This window comes from Medicago sativa, chromosome 8 (genome assembly GCF_051527215.1).
Source record: "Medicago sativa cultivar Bolivia chromosome 8, Bolivia_mono, whole genome shotgun sequence".
Lineage (NCBI taxonomy): Eukaryota > Viridiplantae > Streptophyta > Magnoliopsida > Fabales > Fabaceae > Medicago > Medicago sativa.
Genome location: NC_140756.1, coordinates 81346875 through 81371588, shown reverse-complemented (window position 1 = coordinate 81371588; position 24714 = coordinate 81346875). Strand labels below are relative to the sequence as shown.

General features: G+C 31.1%; 1 protein-coding gene across 1 annotated transcript; it reads right to left on the bottom strand.

Annotated features, from left to right (window-relative positions):
• Nucleotides 1–7048: 7048 nt before the first annotated feature.
• On the bottom strand, nucleotides 7049–21514 carry LOC146902173 (uncharacterized). The gene is made up of 6 exons (XM_085737119.1): nucleotides 21449–21514; nucleotides 20852–21013; nucleotides 8478–8728; nucleotides 8277–8367; nucleotides 8055–8085; nucleotides 7049–7919 (listed from the first exon to the last, which is right to left on the bottom strand). Exons 1-6 carry the CDS (start codon nucleotides 21512–21514, stop codon nucleotides 7087–7089), a joined length of 1434 nt encoding a protein of 477 aa, XP_085593245.1. The 3' UTR covers nucleotides 7049–7086.
• Between the last annotated feature and the right edge of the window lie 3200 nt (nucleotides 21515–24714).

The following is a 24714-nucleotide window of genomic DNA, read 5'->3' as shown; positions in this document are numbered from 1 at the left end:
TCCACCCAGAGAATCAAATTCTTGCTCAGTTCCTTAATTCTTCAAATAGCTCTAAATAAGAAACGATCGATCTTGGAATATATTGCACTAGCTTGTTGGATTAATTATTTAATTAATCAATTATGGATCGACAATAATCAATTATTATAAGTTGATGTCATAATATAAATTATGGTCTATTGTGTTAAGCACTAATTATATGATGAATTTGAGTGATTGGACTTTTGTTACTAAATGGACCGTGATGGGTTGGACCATTTAGATAAGCCCAATGAGAGGTCCCTGCCCTCAGCCGTTTAGCTATTTAAACGTCATCCCATTAGACGGTTAATTATTCTGAAGATTGGTGAGAAAACCTAGAGCTAGACGGAATGAGGGTAGTTACCCTCTCATAGTTGTCGGCGTTGTCTACGGTTATTCTTCATCAACCTAATTCAAAGGTACACAATCTCTTGTTCTTTTTGTTATTGATGATATGCTATAATTTGTATCTAGTGATCTATGGTTAAACACTAAAACTTTCATCAATTGGTATCAGAGCCAACTAGATACATGTTATGGCTAATCTTTAAATAAATTATAATACGATTGTTATGTTTTGTATCACGATCACAATTTTGCATTACGTGATTGAATACTATATACTGCAAATCCTATTAAATCAAAGAATCACATTTTGTTGAATAGCATGAACCTTAATTCTTGTATGCTAGCATTCTTCATGTTTATAAATCATGGATTTGATATTCTCTACAGTTATATTAATTGTGTTTACCCTTGATCGGTAATTTTGCTATGAATGGTATATTGCTGTGTGATCTGTACGATCTCAAAAATTTTTTTATTTTGAATCATTATGATGCGTTACTGAATCCACCAGAAACCATGTTTTTTCCTTCTTCGGGGTTCGGTTAACAACCCAATTTTGGTCTATGATCTCCCTTAATAGATTAATGACTCTTCAAATTTAATGAGGGCTTCACTTAATTGATCAATTCAGAACCAAACTTGATTTTGTGATGAACCCTAATTCTTCACATCCGTTGATTAAGAGATAATCCCCAAAATTGATATATGGCTTCCCTTTGTCTCTCAATCGTGATTTCAACCCCACTTGAATCATCGAATTTCGTCCACTAATGAGTGATATCCAATCGGATCAATCGTGGGTCGTTTCGACCCGTTTTAGGCCATCCGGGCGGAGAAGAAGTTACCCGGCGCGTGCAATACACGCACATATAAAATTCCAATTTTGTTGAAAGCCCTCACGTGTCATCTGCTTTGGGGCGCGTGAGACGTTTAGAAAATTCCAATTTTTTATCATGTTAATTGCCAAATTATAGTTATTTATTATTCTATACTGTTTGGTAAAGTTTTTTTTGGAATTTTATTTTGATGCAAGTAGATCAAGATTAATGTGTTGAGGAATTTTATACCCTCAAATTAATTAGTAAATATTATATTATTTTGGGATAAAAATATAATTTTTTTCTTCCACCCAAAATATTCGTAAGGAGATTTGATTTATTTTGTACTCATAAAAATTGGGATTTAAATTAGTTTATGAGATGTCTAAATAATTGATGTATACTAATATGAGAATCATATGTTCTTTTAAATCATGCATTCTTTAGATTTGAGTCTAAAATATAACACTTATGTAAATTATTCTTTTTAAGTGTTAGTATTGTGAAGAATCTTTAGACTCAGTCTTATATTCTTGTCTCAAATATCTTGTATAAACTAATATATTTTTGAGAATTGTTGATATTGTATTTTTTGATGCATGGATTTCAAAATTTTGTCAAATCTTGAAAAGATCATATATCGATTAAATTGAGAATAGTTTATTTCAAATCATGTATTCTCAATATTTGAGCTTAAACTGTTTTTGAAAATTCTCTCTTATATTTACTATTGTGAATTTATAGAAGGCTCAATTTTGTTAATTTTAATGCCAAGTTTAATTAATTTATATTTTACGATTTTAAATATTCTTGGCATTATAAATATTCTAATGTAAGATATTCTTGAATTCATATTGTCTTAGCATAAAGATCCAAAGTTCACTAATTGATCATTCTTTTGGCGACATATTTAAACTAAGACACTTGTCTTTGATTCTTGTCACAAATTGTTTTGAAGGGTCCTCATAATATTTTGTTTTCAAAATGAGTATAGTGAGTTGTATACATATGTCATTTATATTAATTGAATCTAAAATTGGCATATTTCTCTTTAATATACATTATGCTTTCTACTATACTCTCTAATCTAGACCCGTAGTTTATTACTCTAAATTTTGTGACAAACACCATTAACTATATAATTATGTGTCTTGTCGCAATTAAATGTTTGGATCACAATAATATTAAACTATATATATAGTGAATAATGCATTGTTGCATTTTTTATGCTAAAATTCTAATTATGAATTAAAATTTGTACGTCTCTTTGTTGTTTATCTGTTAATTATTATCAAAACAACTTAGTAAGAATTGAGGCAATTTTTGAAATATGTATATGTATCATCCTTACATCTGAATTCTTATATAAATCATATTGATTTATAATTAGAGTCTCACATATGCTTATTTATAATTGCTTATTCTCTATTGATGAATATTTTTGAGATGACTATATTATAAGATATTCTCGTTAAGTCATCAAAATTCAGTGGCTCTAAGTATAAGGATGAATGTCACACTCTGCGAGGTAAGTTGTTATTTAATTATTTTATCCTCTTGTGACTTATTGCTTATTATTGCACATATGAAGAAATTTAGTTCTTCTTCTCTTTTGTTGTGCAATTATGATATCCTATATAGAAGTGAAATCCTTTTTCAGAATATTCTAAACAGAACTCTGTTGTTATATACTATTTTCTTACTATAATGCTCCATTTTGTATTTGTGTTTTTTCTAATTTATAGTGGGAGTATTGAAAAATTTTATTCTAAGAGTTCTTTTCTGGATAAATTAGAAAACTATTTGACACACTTCTATTCCAAATAACAACTTTTGTTATTATACTACTTCATATAAAAGAAATTCTAAAGTCATATTTATGATGTGCTAATTTAAAATATTGTTAAGCACATTTTTCTATCATTTGAATATGACCGAAGTTGAGTAAATTTAAGTATAATTGTTTATGCATGATATTATTGTATCATATTCTCTTAAGCATAAACATTATTTATTTGTATAATTGTAATCTCACCTATCGTGGGTACAATTATGCAAATTTTGTTAAATAGATTAGCATTATATTGGTAACAGTCATACCCTATCGGTGTGTTGTTATTAATATAATTGTTATTATTCAATGTACCTAAAACGTTTATACTTATGTCAATTATAATACTCTATCAATGTTTAAATTTTGTAAGACATAAGAATGGTACATTGTGATGATATAGTTCTTACTTATTATCGTTAAGATCCTTGAATGAGATTAATATAAGTAAGTTACATAGTTAAAAGACATGTAGAAAATTGTATAAATTTTGCAATCCAATATTATTATATTTTGAATTAAATTTCTACCTAACTGTGATCTTATATATATATATATATATATATATATATATATATATATATATATATATATATATATAAATATTTTGGATTGCTAATATCCCTTCGTTATGTGAGTGACGGACATACCCTATCGGTGTGACGTTACTTAACATATCATTTTGTGATAGAGAAATAGTTGAATATTTTATTTAAAATATCTTTCAAACTTTTTAATTCAACTATCATTGTCTATTCTCTATCAAGTGGGAGAATCATTGCTATGTATTGTGTAACGTGATCGACATACCCTATCGGTATGACATTACTTAACATAATCATCCTTTTGTGGGTAAGATAGTTTAACTATCATTCTCCACCAAGTGGAGAAAATATCATTCTTCAACAAGTGAGAAAAATTCTACATGTCAACTAACTATATCTCATAAACAAATATATTTATTTGTTTTCATATTTTTAGATATGAAATTTTTGTAGAGACTTATATTGAGGATATTAGTTATGCTATTGCTATTCTTTAATACTTATGGAAGCTTATGACTATTTTCTCTTATATCCTCAATAATAATAAAATATAAGTCTTGTGTATTTCCGCTGCTTGTAACCTAATTGTTTCTCAAATTTGTGTAAGTATAATTGTAGCATTTGAGTTTTGAGTGAGTTATTAAAATTGTGAACAGAGTCTTATATCCTATTTTTAGAGACTCATCTCACTCATATGATGATAATTTTTTTATATAATCATCATACTCTGTCATATAACGGTTACTATGTTTATAAAATTCTGTGGAATTTTAATTGTGAAAAGGAGATCTTGTGTTATAAAATTCTTAAATGAAAATTTACGTTCTCCTTAATTGTAAATGCAGAATATGTGGTTAACTACGAAACCCAATTCTTGATAATATCTGCCATTGATAAAATATGTATTTATGGGGTTTCATATTATCTTTGAGTTACCACTTGTGTTAATAATTCTGCTATGCTCATGTGCAAAATATGTGGTTGAGTTCATGAAACTCTATTGGCTAAAATTATATAACCACTTATGTTGATAATCTTGCACTAGTAATTGAGTATCCCACTGTTGAATATTACATTATTATAATATTTTGTATCAGTGATCACTAATGAGAATCCCACTTACTCTTGTTTATATATATGTGGGATCAGTGGGAGTGTGTACACAATATTATATATTATGAGCTCAAATGAGAATTCTCACTCTTGTTTATATATATATATATATATATATATATATATATATATATATATATATATATATATATATATGTATGTGAGATCAAGAGAAATGTGTACACAATATTATTGTCGTTATCGCCATATACTCTTGTGCACACTATAAAATATGGCATAGCTTAAGAGACTTTAAACTTTAGTCTCATTCTATTATATTGAGATATATGTTAAAATTCTATCGATCTCAATGAGCATCATAATTGGATGCTTAAGTCAATTTTGTTGGAATATGCACAATAACTTCTTGGCATGCAAATATACATTGTGCTTCTGTTTTGCCAACATTCTACATTTTTGAGGTCATAAATAGTAAGTACAATGTATAATATCAATACTCCTGTCGAGTATGATATTGTGTTCTTGTGGTACTTATAATTTGAGATAATCATAAATGTTCTTTTGTTATTGACATTCTAGTGGCCACATTAATCCACATTTTTTTCTTTAAACTATGTGTCTATGTTAATCCAATTTGGGGATTATTGAATTTCCTATTTTGCTTTTATGGATTGTAAGAATTATACTGCCTGTCTATTCTCATTGATTTGGCAAACATATATACAACAATACATTAACTCCAATTAAGGTGGGAGTTATTGTACAATTAACTATAATTATTTACACAATGATGAATAGTTATTGTACAATTAACTATAATTATTTACACAATAATGAATAATGAATGTGATCAACTCTTGCTGTATTCTAAATGTAAGAATTATACTGCCTGTCTATTCTCATTGATTTGGCAAACATATATACAACAATACATTAACTCCAATTAAGGTGGGAGTTATTGTACAATTAACTATAATTATTTACACAATGATGAATAGTTATTGTACAATTAACTATAATTATTTACACAATAATGAATAATGAATGTGATCAACTCTTGCTGTATTCTAACATGGAGAACAGGCTGGCCAGAGTTTTGTGACTTGTGAGTAACGAAAAGCTTTTGACCTAATTATGCTCGGTGTATGTTTAGAATTGATTTTGAGTGTTATGTAAAAGATGAATAATATTTGAACAATCATTTTTTTTTTTATAATTTTCTCTTTCTTACATTGTGTTCATACCTTATCTCTTTTTAATTGTTTAACAAATTGTTTCTAACAAAAGTTGATCAAATAACATTTCTCTTTGCAATGATCTTAAAATATCACCGGACTCTCCTTTTACGGGAGAGATCAAGTCTCGTAAATGACAACACCCTCGAGTATGTTACCATTCATGTGCCGTTTTTTTTTCTTTTTTTCTTTCGGGTTAATAGTTTCGTCTCCTAATAGCATGTTTCCTTAAAAATCACGTACATCATGATAGTCATACGTCACCAACATGCTCACTATACTTCAATTAAAAAAAAAAAAAACATGCTCACTAGTCACTACATCCGTGTCACAATTTTTTTGCCACAAGTCATTTTTCTCTCCTTTCGTCCTCGTACAACATGTCCCTGTATTAGATTTTGGATTAGAATTGGATGTCAAAGTAAACGATGGACAGGGATATGGCGTTTCACAAAGTGGAAACTGCATACTCCATTTTATTATCGAGTACGTACTACTTTTTATTACCAATTGATTTCAATTGTTAATGTTAATAAAGCAGTTTTATTTATTCATTAAGCTGTGTCGGTAATGAAAAGTAACAGCGGATTAAAGAAGGATACTGTTTTCAATATTGTTGAGTTACTACTATTTGACTGGAGAACGTAGGTGAACGCGCCAACGCCTCAAAACATGTTGTCCCGTCGCATTCATTCCCTCCATAATTCGGAGCTATCAGTAGCTGACATGTGGTAAACGAGAATTTTTTTTTTTGCCCTACTTTATTCCCAAAAATACAAAAATACTATACTTTTTCGAAAAAATGCAAAAATACCCTACTTTTCAGTACCACGTCATTCCCAGTAGCGAGGTACCTAAAAGTTGGTATACCACGCCACTGCAGCTTGCGTGCTATTTTGTGGGTTTTTTTTTTATTTTTAAATACCTCTCAACTTGGAGTTGAGAGGTATAATAAGGACAAAAAATTCCATAAAACACCCACACGTAAATGCATGCAATATTAATAATAATAAATTAAAATTAACTTAATTTTAATAAACTAATAAAAATTATATAACAAATAAAATTACCATACAATAAAGTGTTTGGTTGTTGTGAATAAAATACCATACAATAAAATTATATAACAAATAAAATTACCATACAACAAATAAAATTATATAACAAATGCCCTCCTGTCCCACACCCTCGTCTTCGACGATTTCTTCCGCGATTTACTTGAGAGTCATGTTGGTCTTCGTCATTGTTATCTGTAGTTGGTTGTATTTGACTACCATAACCCAACGACAACGACACATCGTGTTCCCGTGTTGGTCATCCCATATCCAGAAATTGTTCATTAGAGTTGATCGAAGCCGGAGAGAAGTGAGATAGTAGGTTTGTTGGTGTTGGTGGGTAGTTGTAGTTTTGGTTGGTGTACATTGGGTATTGTGGGTTGTTGTAGGGGAGTAATTGGTGTTGGACGGTCCAGCTTGGTTTGGGTCATTATAGGAGAAGTAGTTGGTGTTCGATGTGCTAGCTTGGTTTGGGTCATTGTAACCATAGTTTGGCATGGAATTTTGTTGGTAAGTTGACTGATAATGGGGCTCATATGCATTTCTCGGGGAGGTATATGGTGGTGGTTGGATGATATTTTGTTGGGGGGTGTCGAGAAATTCATACATTACAGAACCTTGAGTGTTTTGTGTTGTATGTGGTTGGGATTGATGATCTTGTAGTTGAGAAAAAATGTATTGATCCCAAAAATCATCATGAATTGGTGTTTGGTTGTTGTGAATTTCAGGTTGACGTTCCGGCTCTTGTTCTATGTCTGGATCTGGATCTGAATTTGATGGTTTTGTGACAACCGAAATAGTTAGACGTGGGTTGCATATGGTTGTCAACCACTCAATATACGCATGAGTTGGGGTGAGTGATCTTGGCCGCAAGCGAGGTAAAGTATAACGTCGTCGGTTGTCCCAATGTTTGCACTCTTCTGGAAAGCAAAAACCATTTGATTCATACCACGTCTTGAACCGATTGTCCAACTTATGGAATTGTCGCATGTCTCGTGGGGGCCCTGGTATTTCTTGCGGCAAACCAAATTGAAGCATGACCCTATCAGTTGGATGCCATTCAACTTTGTCAAAACATATAAGGTAAGTTGTAGCAGTCCAATCCCAATAGTCTTCAGGCAAATTGTGCGGAACTTTCTTGTATGGTCTCCATTTAAACTGACAGAAGAGAGAAGTTTTAGTGTAAGGTTAACACACACACACACACACACACACACACACACACACACACACACACACACATATATATATATATATATATATATATATATATATATATATATATATATAAACTCATAATTCTCCCTAAAAAAAATAAACTATTAATTCAAAAATCAATGATATATTACGTCATGTTCTAGTATCTCATCAAACTTTTTTCTGTAAGATATAGTGCCATGGCTTGGATTCTCGTAGTATCTTGAACCTACACCTGTCCATCTATCAAATGATATAAACAAATTAGTAACTAATTTATCAAATAATAATACTAATAAGAAGCAAGAATATGGGAGGGAATTAATAAAAAAAAATGAAGTGATCACGCTTACTTTAGTCCTAGCGGCCACTGGAGTGGGTTACCATTTCTTGGAGCGATATAACTCAACCGACAATATCCCCAAACTTGTAACAGGAAATGACATCCAACTATTACTTTTACATTTGGGTGTGACGCCTCACACAAGCCACGATAAAGATAAGACAAAACTGCTGATCCCCAACTATATTTTCTTGTTTCATTAAAATCTATTAACAAATACAACCAAGAGTTGTGCACAAATAATCCACTTTTAGTGCACAACTAACCACTTAAAGTGAACATCTAACTTTTAGTCCATTCACATTTAAAGTGAAACTAACCACTTACACTTTGAGTGGGAGAACTTTAAATTTACACAGGAGTGATTAGTCTCACATCAGCTACGAATGAACTAAAAGGTTGATATATAAGAGCTTCATATTCTCAATGTCTTAAAGAGGTTTTGAGGGGAGACGTGTTGTTTGATTTCTTGATGGTCTTGAATTATTAGTTTATTATTGCCCTCTAAATGCTCCTTGGACTCTCCAATAACATGTACTCATATATAATGGCAAATGTTAACTTGTGCCCTCAAGGGCACATGTTAAGGAACTCAATATAAAAATATACGTATTTAAGGAACTCAATATAGAAATATACGTATTAAAAGTCGTGCAGTCAATTTCTTAAAAGTTAAAATGTTATGTTTTCCAATGCAAAGTTACTCATTTTGGATTTCTTAACATGTGCCATTAGGGCACAAGTTAACATGACCCATATATAATATATGAATGTCAGGTTGAAGCATGAACCTTATTAAGAGGTATCTCAACCTGGAGTGAGATACTCCAAGGAGCATGAACCTCAAATTTCATGTCACTTAATTTTATTTTTGAAATTGCACATATGTGTGACTCACTCTATCTAAAAAAAAAAAACAACCACGCCAAATTGATAGAGTATGTGTGTGTCATGCAAGGGATGTATAAATGGCAGGTTATGTCGGCCGGAAGTCTCTCACTCGTCCCTAAAATTAGAGTGGACTAATTAATTAGACTCAAATCCAACCCTAAACCCAATAGTAGGCATGGCAATGGAACAGGGTGGGGACGGGTTTTGCCTTCCTCATCCCCATTCCCTACTCCCATCAGGGCCGGACCCTAGGGGGTGCAAGCAGCGCTATAGCACCGAGCCTCCCCTGGGTATGGGCCTAAAAAAAAATTTATAGCCCAGTACCCCCCACTAAAAAAAAAAACTCTTTCTCTGATACATACCAACGAGCGTTCCATTCCTCTCACCATCAGTGTTTCGTTTTTCTTTTTCCTTCATGGTTCAAACGCGATTGTCGACTACTCAAACGTTTCCTCCGACTGCATCTCTCAACCAATTCGATTTCTGACCATACCATCATCATCATCGGCCATCCAATTGATGTTTTCCCCTTTCCAAAACAACACTTACACTGTTCTTTTAAAAAAAATACATCTTTATTTTATTATGGGCCTCATTTCAATTCCAGCACCGAGCCTCCATATTCGTAGGAACGACCCTGACTCCCATATACTTACCCGTTACCCTACCTATACCCAACGGGGATGAGAAATTGAATCTCATCCCCGTCCCCGCGCTGAATCAAATTTTTTTAATAAAAAAAGTTTTTTTTTAAGCTTCAATGGTAATATTGTGATGCATTATCCAACAATTTGCGCTCATTTTAACATTTCCTTACCGAATAATTCAGTTGCTCCTTTAACTATCAATAAAAGTTCTTATATCATGACAATTATCAAACTAAATAACATGACATATCATTATCAACCCCCTCAAGAAAAACAAAACAATGACATTTCTACATTCGGGTAGGGTTTGGGTATGTGTTCGGGGTGGGTACATATATCCCCGTTACCCGTCCCATACCCGTGTTTTAAAATCGGAGAAAACCCACACTCATACCCAAACCCAGTCAAATCGGGGAAAACCCGTAAAATCGGGGTTGGTTTGGGCGGGTACCCATGGGCACGGGTTTTGTTGCCATGCCTACCCAATAGCTCTAAATGAGGTACAAGTTCAATATAGACGGAAATATTCAAAAATAAAGACTAGAATTGATCTCAAAATAAATCACCAAATAGCAATACGTATACACATTTTTTTTTTTTAAATTAATCAACAAGTAGAATACTTAACAAGACCAGATCACCAACATTTTGAATCAACAATTAACCCAAAAATAGCCTTTTTTGAAACAGCCTTAGCCTTATCTGATGAGTAAATAAGTGATCATGAAATGTGATAGGAGGTGTAGATACTACACGTGATAGTATATTAATTAATTACTTCCTCCCTCGTGTTGCAACATTTGTTTTCTTCCTCCCTCGTGCAAATAAGTGAGAATATTTTTTTGGAGAGATAATTGAGTGGCTATGAGTGAAAATAAAATTTTAAAGTAAAAAAACACATGTTTCTTTTAAAAAAAGACACATATTTCCTATTTTAGGGTTCCTCATACCCGACTCAAAGTTTAGCATGCTGGACTAGAATTTTAACACTAAGTGATGTGTTAAGAAATAGATAGATGGAGCATCATCCAATGGACAGAGATTGGAATTAGTTAATAATTATGCACGACAATATTTACATCATTATATGTTAGGTGATGACTATTTTGGATGCGACAATATGTTGCAACTTCTGATGGAGATGTGCTTTCAAGATTTTGTTCATGTCAGCTGTGAACAAAAAAAAAGTTGAATTTTGCTCTCCACCTAGCACATTTTGCTCGCACCCTGCAGCGATGCCAAAATTGCCCTTGCGCATGTTAAGTCACGTAGCGTGACTTAACTAACGCACGTTGTAACCTATGCGTGAGTTAAGTCACGCACCAAATAAGCTATGCGCAAGTTAACTTGAGCAACTTGTGTAAAAACTGATTTTTACTTTTTTTTATACTTTTGTTGGTTTTTACTTTTTGATACCCTCTTCGGTATATGCCAATAGCTCATGGGGAAAATAGTGATCAGTCCTGTTGGGGAAAACGACATCAAGATGCCCTTTTCCCCACCGGACCGACCACTACTTCCCCCATAAGCCACCGACATATACCTAAAGCGGTATAAACACCCTAGAAACTATAGAAACAAAGAAGAAGAAGAAGAAGAAGAAGAAGAAGGAGAGGGGGGGGGGGGGGGGGTGGGAGGAGAAAATGTGAGGAAAAGAGGAAGTATGTGAGGGTTTTTATAGGTGGTATAGGTATACAACACTTAATGAGGTCCAAAAACGTGGTCAAATATTAAGGAAAACGTGCAAAAACCATTGAAGACCATTGACTACTGTCCAAGAAACGTTTGTGCTTCAGTTTTTAGTACCGGCCACCTTGCGCAAGTTAACTCACGCACAACTTATAAGGTGCGTTAGTTAAGTCACTCTGCGTTAGTTAACTCACGTGGTGTAAAATGAGAAATGAGGAAATGAGGTGGTCTGGATGCTTAAGACAGCACGCCACGTGAGTTAACTAACGCTGCGTTAGTTAACTCACGTGGCGTTAGTTAAGTGGCGCATGTTTAACACTTGCACATGTTAACTTGCGCAAGGGCATATTTGGCATGGCTGCAGGGCGCGGGCAATTTGTGCTGGGTGGAGAGCAAAATTCAAAAAGGTTTCGTTATTCATGTGTGCTTAATCAATCGTTTCTATTTAAGGGATAGATATGTCCCTATGAGCGACTACGTGGATCTTTATATGTTTTGGCCACGTCCGTTTCCGCTCATGGCCCTAAGCAGGCGCAAGCAAGTAGGGGCTATTCACATGAAGCCGAGAGAGCGGACCAATTGCTTGAACCTCGGATGAGGACATGGAGGAAGATACAGCAGCTGATCGAATCACTATGCGTATCTTGGTGGTCATTACTTTAGAATTTCTTTTTGGCTTACTCCTCTTCATGTTTCCTTTAAATTAAAATAAAATTCAATGTACGTTCTATTCAATGTATGATGTATGCCTAACTTTCATTGTCACATTATTTGTTTCTAAATTGTTTAGTCGAAAATGTAACATTTTATTTATTTTTATTTTCTCTCATGGGCTACTCAATGTGTTTTTTTAGGTACGTACTGTAATCTTCATAAAAAAAAGGTATGTACACTAATCAGAGAGCCCATCACTAAATAATCAATCACTTGAGTGAGTCCCTCACCTAAAACAATATAATACTCCTATTATTTATTTTTTAAAGAAAGATAATAATTACTTGAGTTGCATCGCTCATGAAAGAGTATTTTGGAAGGGGGAGAATATAAAAAAATGGAAAAAAGTTTCACATTTTTTTGAAAGAATATTTTTTAGAGAATGATAAATTAGTTTCTAAGATTATATACTTTTAATTTTGAAAATATTATAACAACATATATTGAATTTGTAGAATCATATAAACCCTCAAAAGTCATTCAATATAACTTTTTGAATTTCCCCAAATGAAGAGATTTTGTATTATGAAGAAAATGAACTACCAAAACCCTCCTTTCTCAAAGTCTTCTATTCTTCCACTTGGTCTTCCTTTTTTCTAAAACACTCATTCCTTCTCCTTCAAACTCGCAAATAAAGGCTAAAATAATTTCTTGAGTGAATCCTTGCTCAGAAATACCGGCGGATGATCCAACAAAAAATACTCGACGAATGCATTGTTTATCTAATTTACTCCCAACTGTTGGAAGAAATGTATCAAATATATCTTAAAATTTTTAGAATTGCGGGGATAGATGAACGGACCTAAAACAGATTAGATTAGCGCAAATTATATCCTAAGAAATATGGGGTGTAGAAAAGAAGTTTCCAAATTATATTTAGGTTTGTTTAATTGATTCACAGTAAGTCCAAATAGAAATATAGTATACGGGCCTAAGACAAATTACCCATCAGACATGAGGATTGCTTTATACACCCTATGGATTGCTCAACTTCTAGAACAGTTAATCGGGAGTTACGATCCACTCCAAAAATGTCAATTTCCGATAATTTTTCAACGATAAGCGTTACGATATGATAAATCCAAGAGACTTTTAAGCAATCCACACGGCGAAAGTTACATTCTCAACTAGCAAATCACTACAAGCCCAAGTAACTTTTCTACTTTTTTTTGTGTGCATCTACTTGAAATAAAGACCAACTTTAAACCAAGCATAAAATGAAGACTAAAATAAAGAGATAAAGAAGTGTGTGAAAGTTCTAATTTAATATATTAAGATAAATCACTAAATGATTTTTGAACCCACCTGTACTTGCATCTAAATTTTTGTTTTGTTTTTGCTGAAACATCAAACGAAAGCTTTCAATAATTTTTCTGAATTGCTATAGGGTACTATAAGCTATGGCACACAACTAACTACTAACTACTAAGAATATAAAATTAAATTTATTTTTATCCTAATCTTATTCATATATATACAAATTTTAAAACACAAAAGATTGATGTTGTTGCAATGCACGAAACTCATGAAAGAAAAAGATACATGAACTTTGTCACAAAAACTCAATCTCAGTGTCATGACTTTAGTAGTGCAGAATTTTAGGGACAATGATGTTTGATGTAGGTAGTTTATTTCATGCTGACAAAAACAATAATGGTAAGTCAAGAATTATTTCAACGTATAATGTTCAAAATTCGAGTCTTGAGCAACACACTTGAATTAGTGTGGCTTTTTTCTTTACAAGTTCATCTTTTTAATTGAGGCCGACCAACGTAAATTCTATTCCATCCTCCACTAATTTCTCTATATCCTTAAGATGCTAAACACACCCCCGCATGCACATGTATTCTAGTTCTTCTCTTTCAAATTCATGTGCTCATCACATTCACATGAAAACTACTACAGAAGATACGTTGGTCACGTGTCCATATTTGGCTTGTGATTACTGAGATACAATATTCATCCACCTTAATTACGTGATAAAAGCATTTGTAAGCTCTTTTTTTTATCACACTAGTAATCTATCTGTATTATAATTTTCTTTGGGCTTAATTGCACTTTTCCTCCTATCTTTTGCTAATTGTGCGATTTTGCATCCCCTCTTTTTTTTGAGCGATTTTGCACCCCATCTTTTGCCCCTTTTCTGGTTAGATGGACTTTCTTGTGTTTAATTGCACTTTTGCCCCTATCTTTTTGCCAATTGTGCGATTTTGCACCCCCTCTTTTTTTTGTGCAATTTTGCATATCTTTTTCCCCTTTTTCCCCTCTTTTAATGATGATTTTGAACAAAACACAATTGACAAAAGATGGGGTGCAAAATCGCTCAAAAAAAGGAGGGGTGCAAAATCGCACAATTGGCAAAAGATAGGGGGTAAAAGTGCAATTAAGCTTTTTTTTTGTTTTGTTGAAGAGTGTATAATGTGTGAGTGTATATTATTTTATGAATTTCATTCGTAATTATAAACAAAAAATGAATTTCATTTGTACGAGATTATTGAAAAAAATAAAATTCAAGCTTCACGTTAGATACACAAGACTCTTTGATGCAATTTTATAACGAGAGAATTTCCCACCTTACAAGCCAATGAGCCATGAGTTAAACCCAATTTCGATAGAGATCTGGATTTAAAATAATTTTACACTCACATTCATATTTATGCATTTTTTTTGGGTACAATATTTATGCATTTATTTTAAGTAATAACATTATATTATCGTGTATCTAAAAGACATAATTTAATTGGATGCTATGTAAATGTAAATTGTATTTCTAGTGCATACCAGGGCCGGCCCAAGGGCCAAACAACCCAAGCAAGGGCTTTAGGCCTCAAAATTATGGGCGAGAAAAAAGGCCTCTAAAAAATTAATTTGGTTATAAGTATATTATATGATAGATAAATTACAGACATTTGCATAACATAATTGATTACTAAAAATGCCTCAATTACTCTTGGTCATATGAATTCAAATTTTGATCTCTACAAAATTGATTTTATACAAATATTTTGTTAGAAAAATATATTTTTAAAGGCCACATTAAATTTTTTGCTTTAGGCCTCTTAATCTCTAGGGCCGGACCTGGTACATACAAATTAAATTGTTCATTGTACTCGTTTTTAAAAGCAAATTCTATGGAGGTCGTTTTAAGAGATAAATAAATGTTAAATTTTAGTCTGTTTTAATATAATTGATGATTTTCTTTTTAAGGAACGAGCAAACCTTGAACAAGATACAAATGTTTATATTCAGTCATGAGTTTCATTTTCTTTTAGTTAACCAGTCCTTATATCTCATCTTAGTACGATTTTTTTTTTTTTGAAATATAGTACGAATCTTCTTGTAAACCGATCAACAAATTATAAGTCTTTTACTAAAACATATTTTCTTCTTATTTTTAAATTCAAATCTAATTTTCCGTATAAATATTTCATCAATAATATTATAAATACATTATGCGATCAATTCTGTTTCAAATCAAAACTGAATAATATAGATATGAACTTTAGTTTTGAGAGCGATGAACTTTGATATACCAACTTAACATTAAAAGTCTACATAAACACTTTTTAATCGAGTTTGATGAAAATAAAATAATGATGTAGATATTTTAAGACTTAAATGACTAATTTGTAACGATTTTTTTTAAAGAACTAGCTTGTTATAATCATATAGCTTAAATACGACATATGATATTTGACATCGTTTTTATTAAATCAGTTTAGAAGCAAATATTTTTTTTATATATAAATTAAATGACAAATAACCATTAAAACTCACACATAAGTGGAATGGTCAGAGTTTGAATCCCAATTATAAGTTATAACATTTGACCTAATAATTTCAATATTTTTTTATAATTTCAATATTTTAACCAATTATAAAAAGATATTGACCCGAAAGTGATACATGTAATTAAATGACAAATAACCATTAAAACTCACACACATAAGTGGAATGGTCAGAGTTTGAATCCCAATTATAAGTTATAACATTTGACCTAATAATTTCAATATTTTTTTTTTTAATTTCAATATTTTAACCAATTATAAAAAGATATTGACCCGAAAGTGATACAGATGGTAACATTAATCAGAGATACAATTAAAAAAAACTACTATTTTGAAAATTTAAAGTGAGATTCATTTTGAGATGATTTATATCGTTGTGCATGTCATATTTATTTATTTATTTTTTTGGTCAAGAGCATGTCATGTTTATAACTCCGGCTAAATAAAAAATGAAAGCATGTTGGAAAAATGAGGTTGATCAAGTTCAACCTTGCAGAGAGTTATTTATGGATTTAGCCCACCTGCAAGTAAGCTAGCTAGTTTGCAAACAGCTAGATAGCAATGTTTATTTATTATTATAAAAAGTGAATAATCACATAATTGTTTTTTTTTTTTTGTTTCCTTTCATTTTTTGATGCCAAAAAGAACTGAGAATCAATCCTCAAGTGAATCACAGAATTTTTAGAGGAATAATCCTGTAATTGGTAATATACTTTTATTTTTATTTAGTCAACAGGTCCAGTAGAGATTCTTTATCTCATATATTATTGTATAATGTTATAATATTATAATGAACAATGATATTTTGACATCAATTTAATGACAACTTTGGTTGCAACTTTGTTTCTCTCTCTTCTTATTGGTCAATAGCAATGGAGAGAGAAAAAGAAAGAGAGAGAATAACCACATCATGTGAGTATGAGAGAGAAAGTTGTTTAAAGGATGTCACAAAATGGTTGTCAAAATATCATTTCTCTATTATAATATATTATGATGCAAAATTCTTCGACCCGTAGACGAACTGTCCTTGGCTTTCCACAAAGCCCACAAGAATATTTTCCCTCATATAACTGAATAATACTTCATTCATTAGCTAATACAATTCTCTTTTTTATCCAAGTTGAATAGAATTTTAAATTCGAATCCAGTGACCATTTGACGATTATATTACATGAATTAGAGCTTTTGATAAATTATTGGATTCAAAAGAATAGAATTTCTAACACTTATGTAATGTTCATGCCCTTTTTTGGTAGATAATTTTCTTATACTTGCTGGTAAGGAATCAACTTTATTTCTTATATATTCTAAATATACTAGACAGCACTAGTTTTACATTTTAGTTTAGTTAATTATTTTATAATTATGCCCATTTCTTTAGTTCGTAATTTACCAATCAAAAGATTTAACTATCATGTCATTGGACATCAAAATAAAGAAGATAAAAATCGGATAAATATTGAAATTAATTTTTTTTACCATATTATATATTGAAATGAATGTTTAAACCTTATTGATATGTAACCAAAAATAAAAACCTTATTGATACATATATCATGGGTTGGTAACTTACTCCCACCAAAAAAATATGAAAGAGTAAGTTAGTAAGACATATCACTCCAATCATAAAGACAACAATTTCAATTTAATTTGTTGACAAAAAAACCAGTTTCAATTTAAACAAAATACACAATCGGTAGTCTTTCTTAGAAAAATCTGAAAACTTTAAGTGAAAAAAAAAAGTGTATAAAGTCCTAAAAAAGAAATAAGTCTGGAAAACATAATTCCTTTAAAAAAAAAAATAATTCCTTAAAAAAAAAAGTCTAGAAAACACGAGCGAAAAAAAGATTACGAGAAACTAGTTAATTGTGTTTTAAAAAGGTTAATTACTTTATTGCCCTCTAATTGAAAGTAGATTAAACAGAATATTTAGATTTGGGTTAATGTGCTTTACCCCCTGTAATATAGGTCATTTTCGGGTTTGCCTACTGTAAAAATTTTAATTTGGTTTTCGTCCTTGTAAAATTTTTTTCCAGAATACCCCCTTAATAGGCCATTCAAAAACCAAAATTTTTGAAAAAAAATCTCAAAATGGCCTATTAGGGGGTATTATGGAAAAAAATAATTTTACAAGGACGAAAACCAAAACAAAATTTTTATAGTGGGTAAACCAGAAAATGACCTATATTACAAGGAGGTAAAACACTATTTAACCCTTTAGATTTTTTTGGTAAAACACAAGTGAAAGTAATGCTTGCGAACTTATTCATTCATGTTTTTGAATGAGAGTAAGTAAGTAAGCAACCCCTGTATATAATATCTATTTTTATTTGTGTAAAACACAAAGAATGATTTGACTTGTTATAATTTTTGAGTATATTTTAAAAGTTTTAAATATATTGTGTATCATAATTTTAAGTGAGAAATATGAGAATATTCTTTTTATTGGAAAAATATTTTATTTTCTCTTATTTGTGAATCTTATATATAAAAGTTCTTAAGTCTCTTAGACAACTTTTTGGCACAAAAAAAGTTGTTGCAAATTTTCTTCCTTTTTTTTGATTGTTTCTTTAAATTTTAAGAAAATGGTTGCATATCTAATACATAAAAGTTCTTAAGTCTCTTAGATAACTTTTTGGAGCCAAAAAATTTGTTTCAAATTTCCTTCCTAATTTTTTGCTCTTTCTTTATTTTTTAGAAAGTGGTCGCATATCTTATATACAAAACTTCTTAAGTCTCTTAGACAACTTTTTGGAGGTAAAAAAAGTTGTCGCAAATATCCTTCCTCATTTTTTGCTATTTCTTTAATTTTTTAGAAAATTATCGCATTACTTATATATAAATGTTCTTAAGTCTCTTAAGCAAACTTTTGGAGGCAAGACGGTTGTTACAATTTTCCTAATTTTTTTTTCTTTTATTCTTTTTTTGAAAGAATGATTTTACCTATATTATGTTATATATAAAAGTTCTTTAAGTCTCTTAACCAATTTTTTTGGAGCAACAAGTAGGGTTGATATTGTAGTTTTATATCTATTTTGACTAATTGAACCTAAATTCACTATCATGCATAAATTTGAAAATTGTTCTTTAAGAGGTAATTACATTCGTTGATGTATTTTTACATTTATTTATCTGTATTTTTGGATCTATTATATTGTAATAGAGTCAACAAGAGATTTTAAATAATTTTTATCAACAATCTCTCTGATGTGACAAACTTTAGAAGCGTTGAGGGAGGAATTGAATGGGATGTCGTGGACTTGGAAGCATGCCTTAGAAGTTAGAAGCGTATGAATTTCGAATGAGTGAAAGCAAGACAAAGTATATATAATGTAATTTCAGGAAAAGGTGGAGTAGATTTTACTTATACTAAAAGTTGGATATCATTTCATACAAGGTACACTGTTTAAATTACTTGAGTCCATAGTACAACCTAAATCCTTATTCATAATAAGCACAACCTAAAACAGAAGTTACACTGTTTAAAACTTTATTAAAATACAAAGGCACAAGGAGAGCCTCATGAAAGGAACAAACACACTACAACAATACAGAAGAGAGAAAAAAAAAAGGAAAAAACTTCAAAGGTAGGATGGATAACAATCAAAAAGATGTCTATGGCAAAGCCATGAGTCTCTTACTTAGAGACAACATCAAAGTAAGTATTAATCAATATTTTTTTCATTCATTATTAATTAACTATTCTATTAGAAAAATACAATAGTTTCTATAGCTAATATTATACAAATCTATCTTGTTACATGCCATAGAGGATGTTAAAAAGTTTTAGAGTGAAGTGCAAAGATAAAGTCAAGGAAAATGGAGATGATACCCATGTAGAAGAACATATTATCATATCCTAAATTTAATTTAATAGCACAACAATTTTTTGTTGTAAGGAAGAAGTTGAAGTATATAGACAAAAGTTGGAGGCTAAAAAATGTTATTTTTCTTATGTTTTCATTGTAAATTATTTGAAACGCTTAAAAGCAAACAATTTCATTTTTTTGTCACTAAAATCAATTGTTAGTTGAAATTTCGAATATGTCCAAAATATAAATTATGCATGTATTGGGTGTTAGGGTCTACAAGCATGCTCGGTGCAGTCCTCACGCACCTCGGAGGTGAGAATTGAAAATGTTGTCACAGAAGACCTTGAGAATCAAGAAGAAGTTGGTGCAGAATATGAGGAAGAACAAGGACATCCCTTACCCGATCCGTGTGAAGACCAACCACACCATCGGGTACATTGTTAATGCAATATTTTGGATCTATTTTCAGTAAGTCCTTTCAACAGCTAGTGAGAAACTTATTGTCGTCTACTAATGGTGTTTCACACTTTTTTTTGAATCAAATGGGATTCTTTGCAAAAATAAAAAAAAAGAGTACATTAAGTAATTAAGCAACCTACTATTCATTTATTTGTTATAACATTTTAATTATTGCAAAAAAAATGGAAAAAAAATCTTATAACAAATAAATGAATAGTAGGTTGCTTAATTACTCAATACATTCATTTTTTTTTTCTATTTGCAAGGAATCCCATTTGATTCAAAAAAAGTGTTAAACATCATTAACAGACGACAATAAGTTTTTCACAAGCTTCTGATAGGACTTACTGAAAATAGATCCAAAATATTGTATTAACAATGTACCTGATGGTGTGGTTGGTCTTCATACGGATCAAGTAAGGGATGTCCTTGTTCTTCCTCATCTTCTGCACCAACTTCTTCCTGATTCTCAAGGTCTAGTGTGACGACATTTTCAATGCTCACCTCCGAGATGGTTGAGGCCTGCACCGAGCATGCTTGTAAACCCTGACACCCAATACATGCATAATTTATATTTTGGATATAGTTGAAATTTCAACTAACAATTGATTTTAGTGACAAAAAAAATGAAATGGTTTTCTTTTATACGTTTAAAATAATTTACAAGGAAAACATAAGAAAAATAACATTTTTTAGCCTCCAACTTTTGTCTATATGCTTCAACTTCTTCCTTACAACAAAAAACTGTTGTGCTATAAAATTAATTTTAAGTAAATTAATGATATGAGAATATGTACCTCTACAGGGGTACAAATCATCTCCATTTTCCTTGATCTTATCCTTGCACTTCGCTCTAAAACTTTTTAACATCCTCTGTGACATGTAGCAAGATAGATGTATAACATTAGCTATAGAAACTCTTATATTCTTCTAATAGAATAGTTAATTAATATGAATAAAAAAATATTGATTAATACTTACTTTGATGTTGTCTCTAAGCAAGAGACCCAATGTTTTGCCATAGACATCTTTTTGATTGTTATCCATCATACCTTTGGAGTTTTTTCCTGTTTTTTTTTCTTCTCTTATGTGCTGATGTAGTGTGTTTGTTCCTTTCATGAGGCTCTCCTTATGCCTTTGTGTATAATAAAGTTTTAAACAATGTAACTTGTATGAATAGATATCTTGTTGAGTTGATTAATCAAAATCAAATACAACCTAACTCCTTATTCATAATAAGCACAACCTAAAAGAGAAGTTACATTGTTTAAAACTTTATTAAAACGCAAAGGCACAAGGAGAGCCTCATGAATGGAAAAAACACACTACAACAACACAAGAGAAAAAAAAAAGAAAAAACTCCAAAGGTACGATGGATAGCAATCAAAAAGATGTCTATGGCAAAGCCATGAGTCTCTTGCTTAGAGACAACATCAAAGTAAGTATTAATCAATATTTTTTCATCCATCATTAATTTACTATTCTATTAGAATAATACAAGAGTTTCTATAACTAATATTATACAAATCTATCTTGTTACATGTCAGAGAGGATGTTAAAAAGTTTTAAAGCAAAGTGCAAGGATAAGGTCAAGGAAAATGGAGATGATACCCCTGTAAAGGTACATATTCTCATATCCTTAATTTACTTAAAATTAATTTCATAGCACAACAATTTTTTGTTGTAAGGAAGAAGTTGAAGCATATAGGCAAAAGTTAGAGGCTAAAAAATGTTATTTTTCTTATGTTTTCATTGTAAATTATTTGAAACGCATAAAAGAAAACCATTTCATTTTTTTGTCTCTAAAATCAATTGTTAGTTGAAATTTCGAATATATCCAAAATATAAATTATGCATGTATTGGGTGTCTGCGTTTACAAGCATGCTCGGTGCAGTCCTCAGGCATCTCGGAGGTGAGAATTGAAAATGTTGTCACACAAGACCTTGACAATCAAGAAGAAGTTGGTGCAAAAGATGAGGAAGAACAAGGACATCCCTTAACCGATCCGTGTGAAGACCAACCTCACCATCAGGTACATTGGTAATGCAATATTTTGGATCTATTTTCAGTAAGTCCTTTGAGTAATTCTCTCACTGGATGCTGAAAGGACATACTGAAAATAGATCCTAAATATTGCATTAACAATGTACCTGATGGTGTGGTTGGTCTTCATACGGATCGGGTAAGGGATGTCCTTGTTCTTCCTTATATTCTGCACCAACTTCTTGATTCTCAAGGTCTTGTGTGACGACATTTTCAATTCTCACCTCTGAGATGCTTGAGGACTGCATCGAGCATGCTTGTAAACCCTAACACCTAATACATGCATAATTTATATTTTGGATATAGTAGAAATTTCAACTAACAATTTATTTTAGTGATAAAAAAATGAAATGGCTTTCTTTTATGCGTTTAAAATAATTTACAATGAAAAATAAGAAAAATAACATTTTGTAGCCTCCAACTTTTGTCTACATGCTTCAACTTCTTCCTTACAACAAAAAACTGATGTGCTATGAAATTAATTTTCAACCTAAATCCTTATTCATAATCAATCACACATGTTAAATTGAAAAATTCAGAACAACAAATTGAATTGATTAATCATAAAAGAGAAGTTAAGCCGGTATATACCTTAGATTGATAGTAGATTGGAGAAAAGACGACCTCGGTTGAGAATCTGAGAACATCGATTAGCGATTCAGAACATCCTGGAACAAGCACAATTTGCGATAGCAGATCTAGAAATGGTGAGAATGGTTTTGATGTGAAATCAAGAACCAATGATAACTAGAACTTCTCATAATGAGCACGATTCTGCGAACGATAACATAAATTATGGATTCCGCGTTGAATCAGGGATTCGATGATGAAACAAAATTGGTGATGGTGAATCAGAGATCCAGTGATGAAGAACGAGATCAGAGACACTTATGAAGATCCATTGAATGAATCGTTGATGGTGCGAAGAATTGATTTGAACGTGTTTAGAGAGAGAGAGAGAGTTGTTTTTTGAAAGAAAAAATGGTTGAAACTGAACTAATTGTTTTTTAATTTAAGTATTTATTTTTTTATTTTCATCTATGTCAAAAAAAATGATTTTTTTAATATAACAAATTGTTTTTTATTTTTTTAGAACTGAACGAAAAAAATGGTTGAAACTGTGTTGTTTTAAAAAATTAAGCATTATTAGCTAGGGTAGTTTTGTTTGTAGTATAGGCATAGCTAATGAACCGAGATTTAATTAGAAAAGATATCTCTATCAAGATTATCTAGTATTTTCTTGTAGTGACTAGAGTTTGGCCAAGAAACCTGCACACTTGTTGCCCTCTATAAGCATATGTCGGAAAGAAATTTCATGGATATACTTCTTAGGACTAAAAAAATTTCATTAACAGAGAAACTTATACATGCATATGCAAGTGATTCGGATGTTGAAGAAGGTGAAAGACTTATAGATGATTTATCTTACAAATAGCTCCTTGAATAGAGTTGTTGATAACAAAAAAAAATCATGATAAACATCAAATAACTCAACAAAGGTGGTCACTTTCAAACATAGTCTCCATGATTTTGATTTTCTTCTAAATTGATTCTATATTAAACGACATGCTTTGAATTTAATTGTTTTTATCCTAAGAAAAACTTCCAATATATTTTTATATTATATAATACAATTGTATCAAAGAAAAACTTACAATAGTTCAAATTGATTCGAGAGAGAGAAAAAGTTTAAGAAAAATGTTGTTCAAATAACATTCTCTTTTATTAATTATACTCTCTCCGGTCCTTTTTACAAGAAACAAATGGGTCAACTAAAGTTGATGTATTTGATCTATATTTTGAACCAAATACATCAACTTTAGTTGACTAATTTGTCTATTGTAAAAATGACCGGAGGGAGTATTATATATATAGAGACCTCACATTCTAATTATGAATCAATGATCTGCCTACACTATCTCAATGTATAAAAAAACTTTATCACTTGTAACGACGCTAACTTGCCTTTTGCTTGTTTATTTTGTTTTTCCCCCTTCAGGCTTTTGATGCCAAGACAAAAAGCATCATTCCCTTATTTCTTTCCTCGTACGAATTATTATTTTTCCAATCAAAATTTGGTTGGGGAAAATGAGAGAAATCTTGCAAGGGCATTTAAGAAATATCTCGAATGAAATGGATTTTTTTTGTTTGGTAGTCTACTCATGGCCTAATTTTGCTGGGTTGTGGATTTGAATATATCATT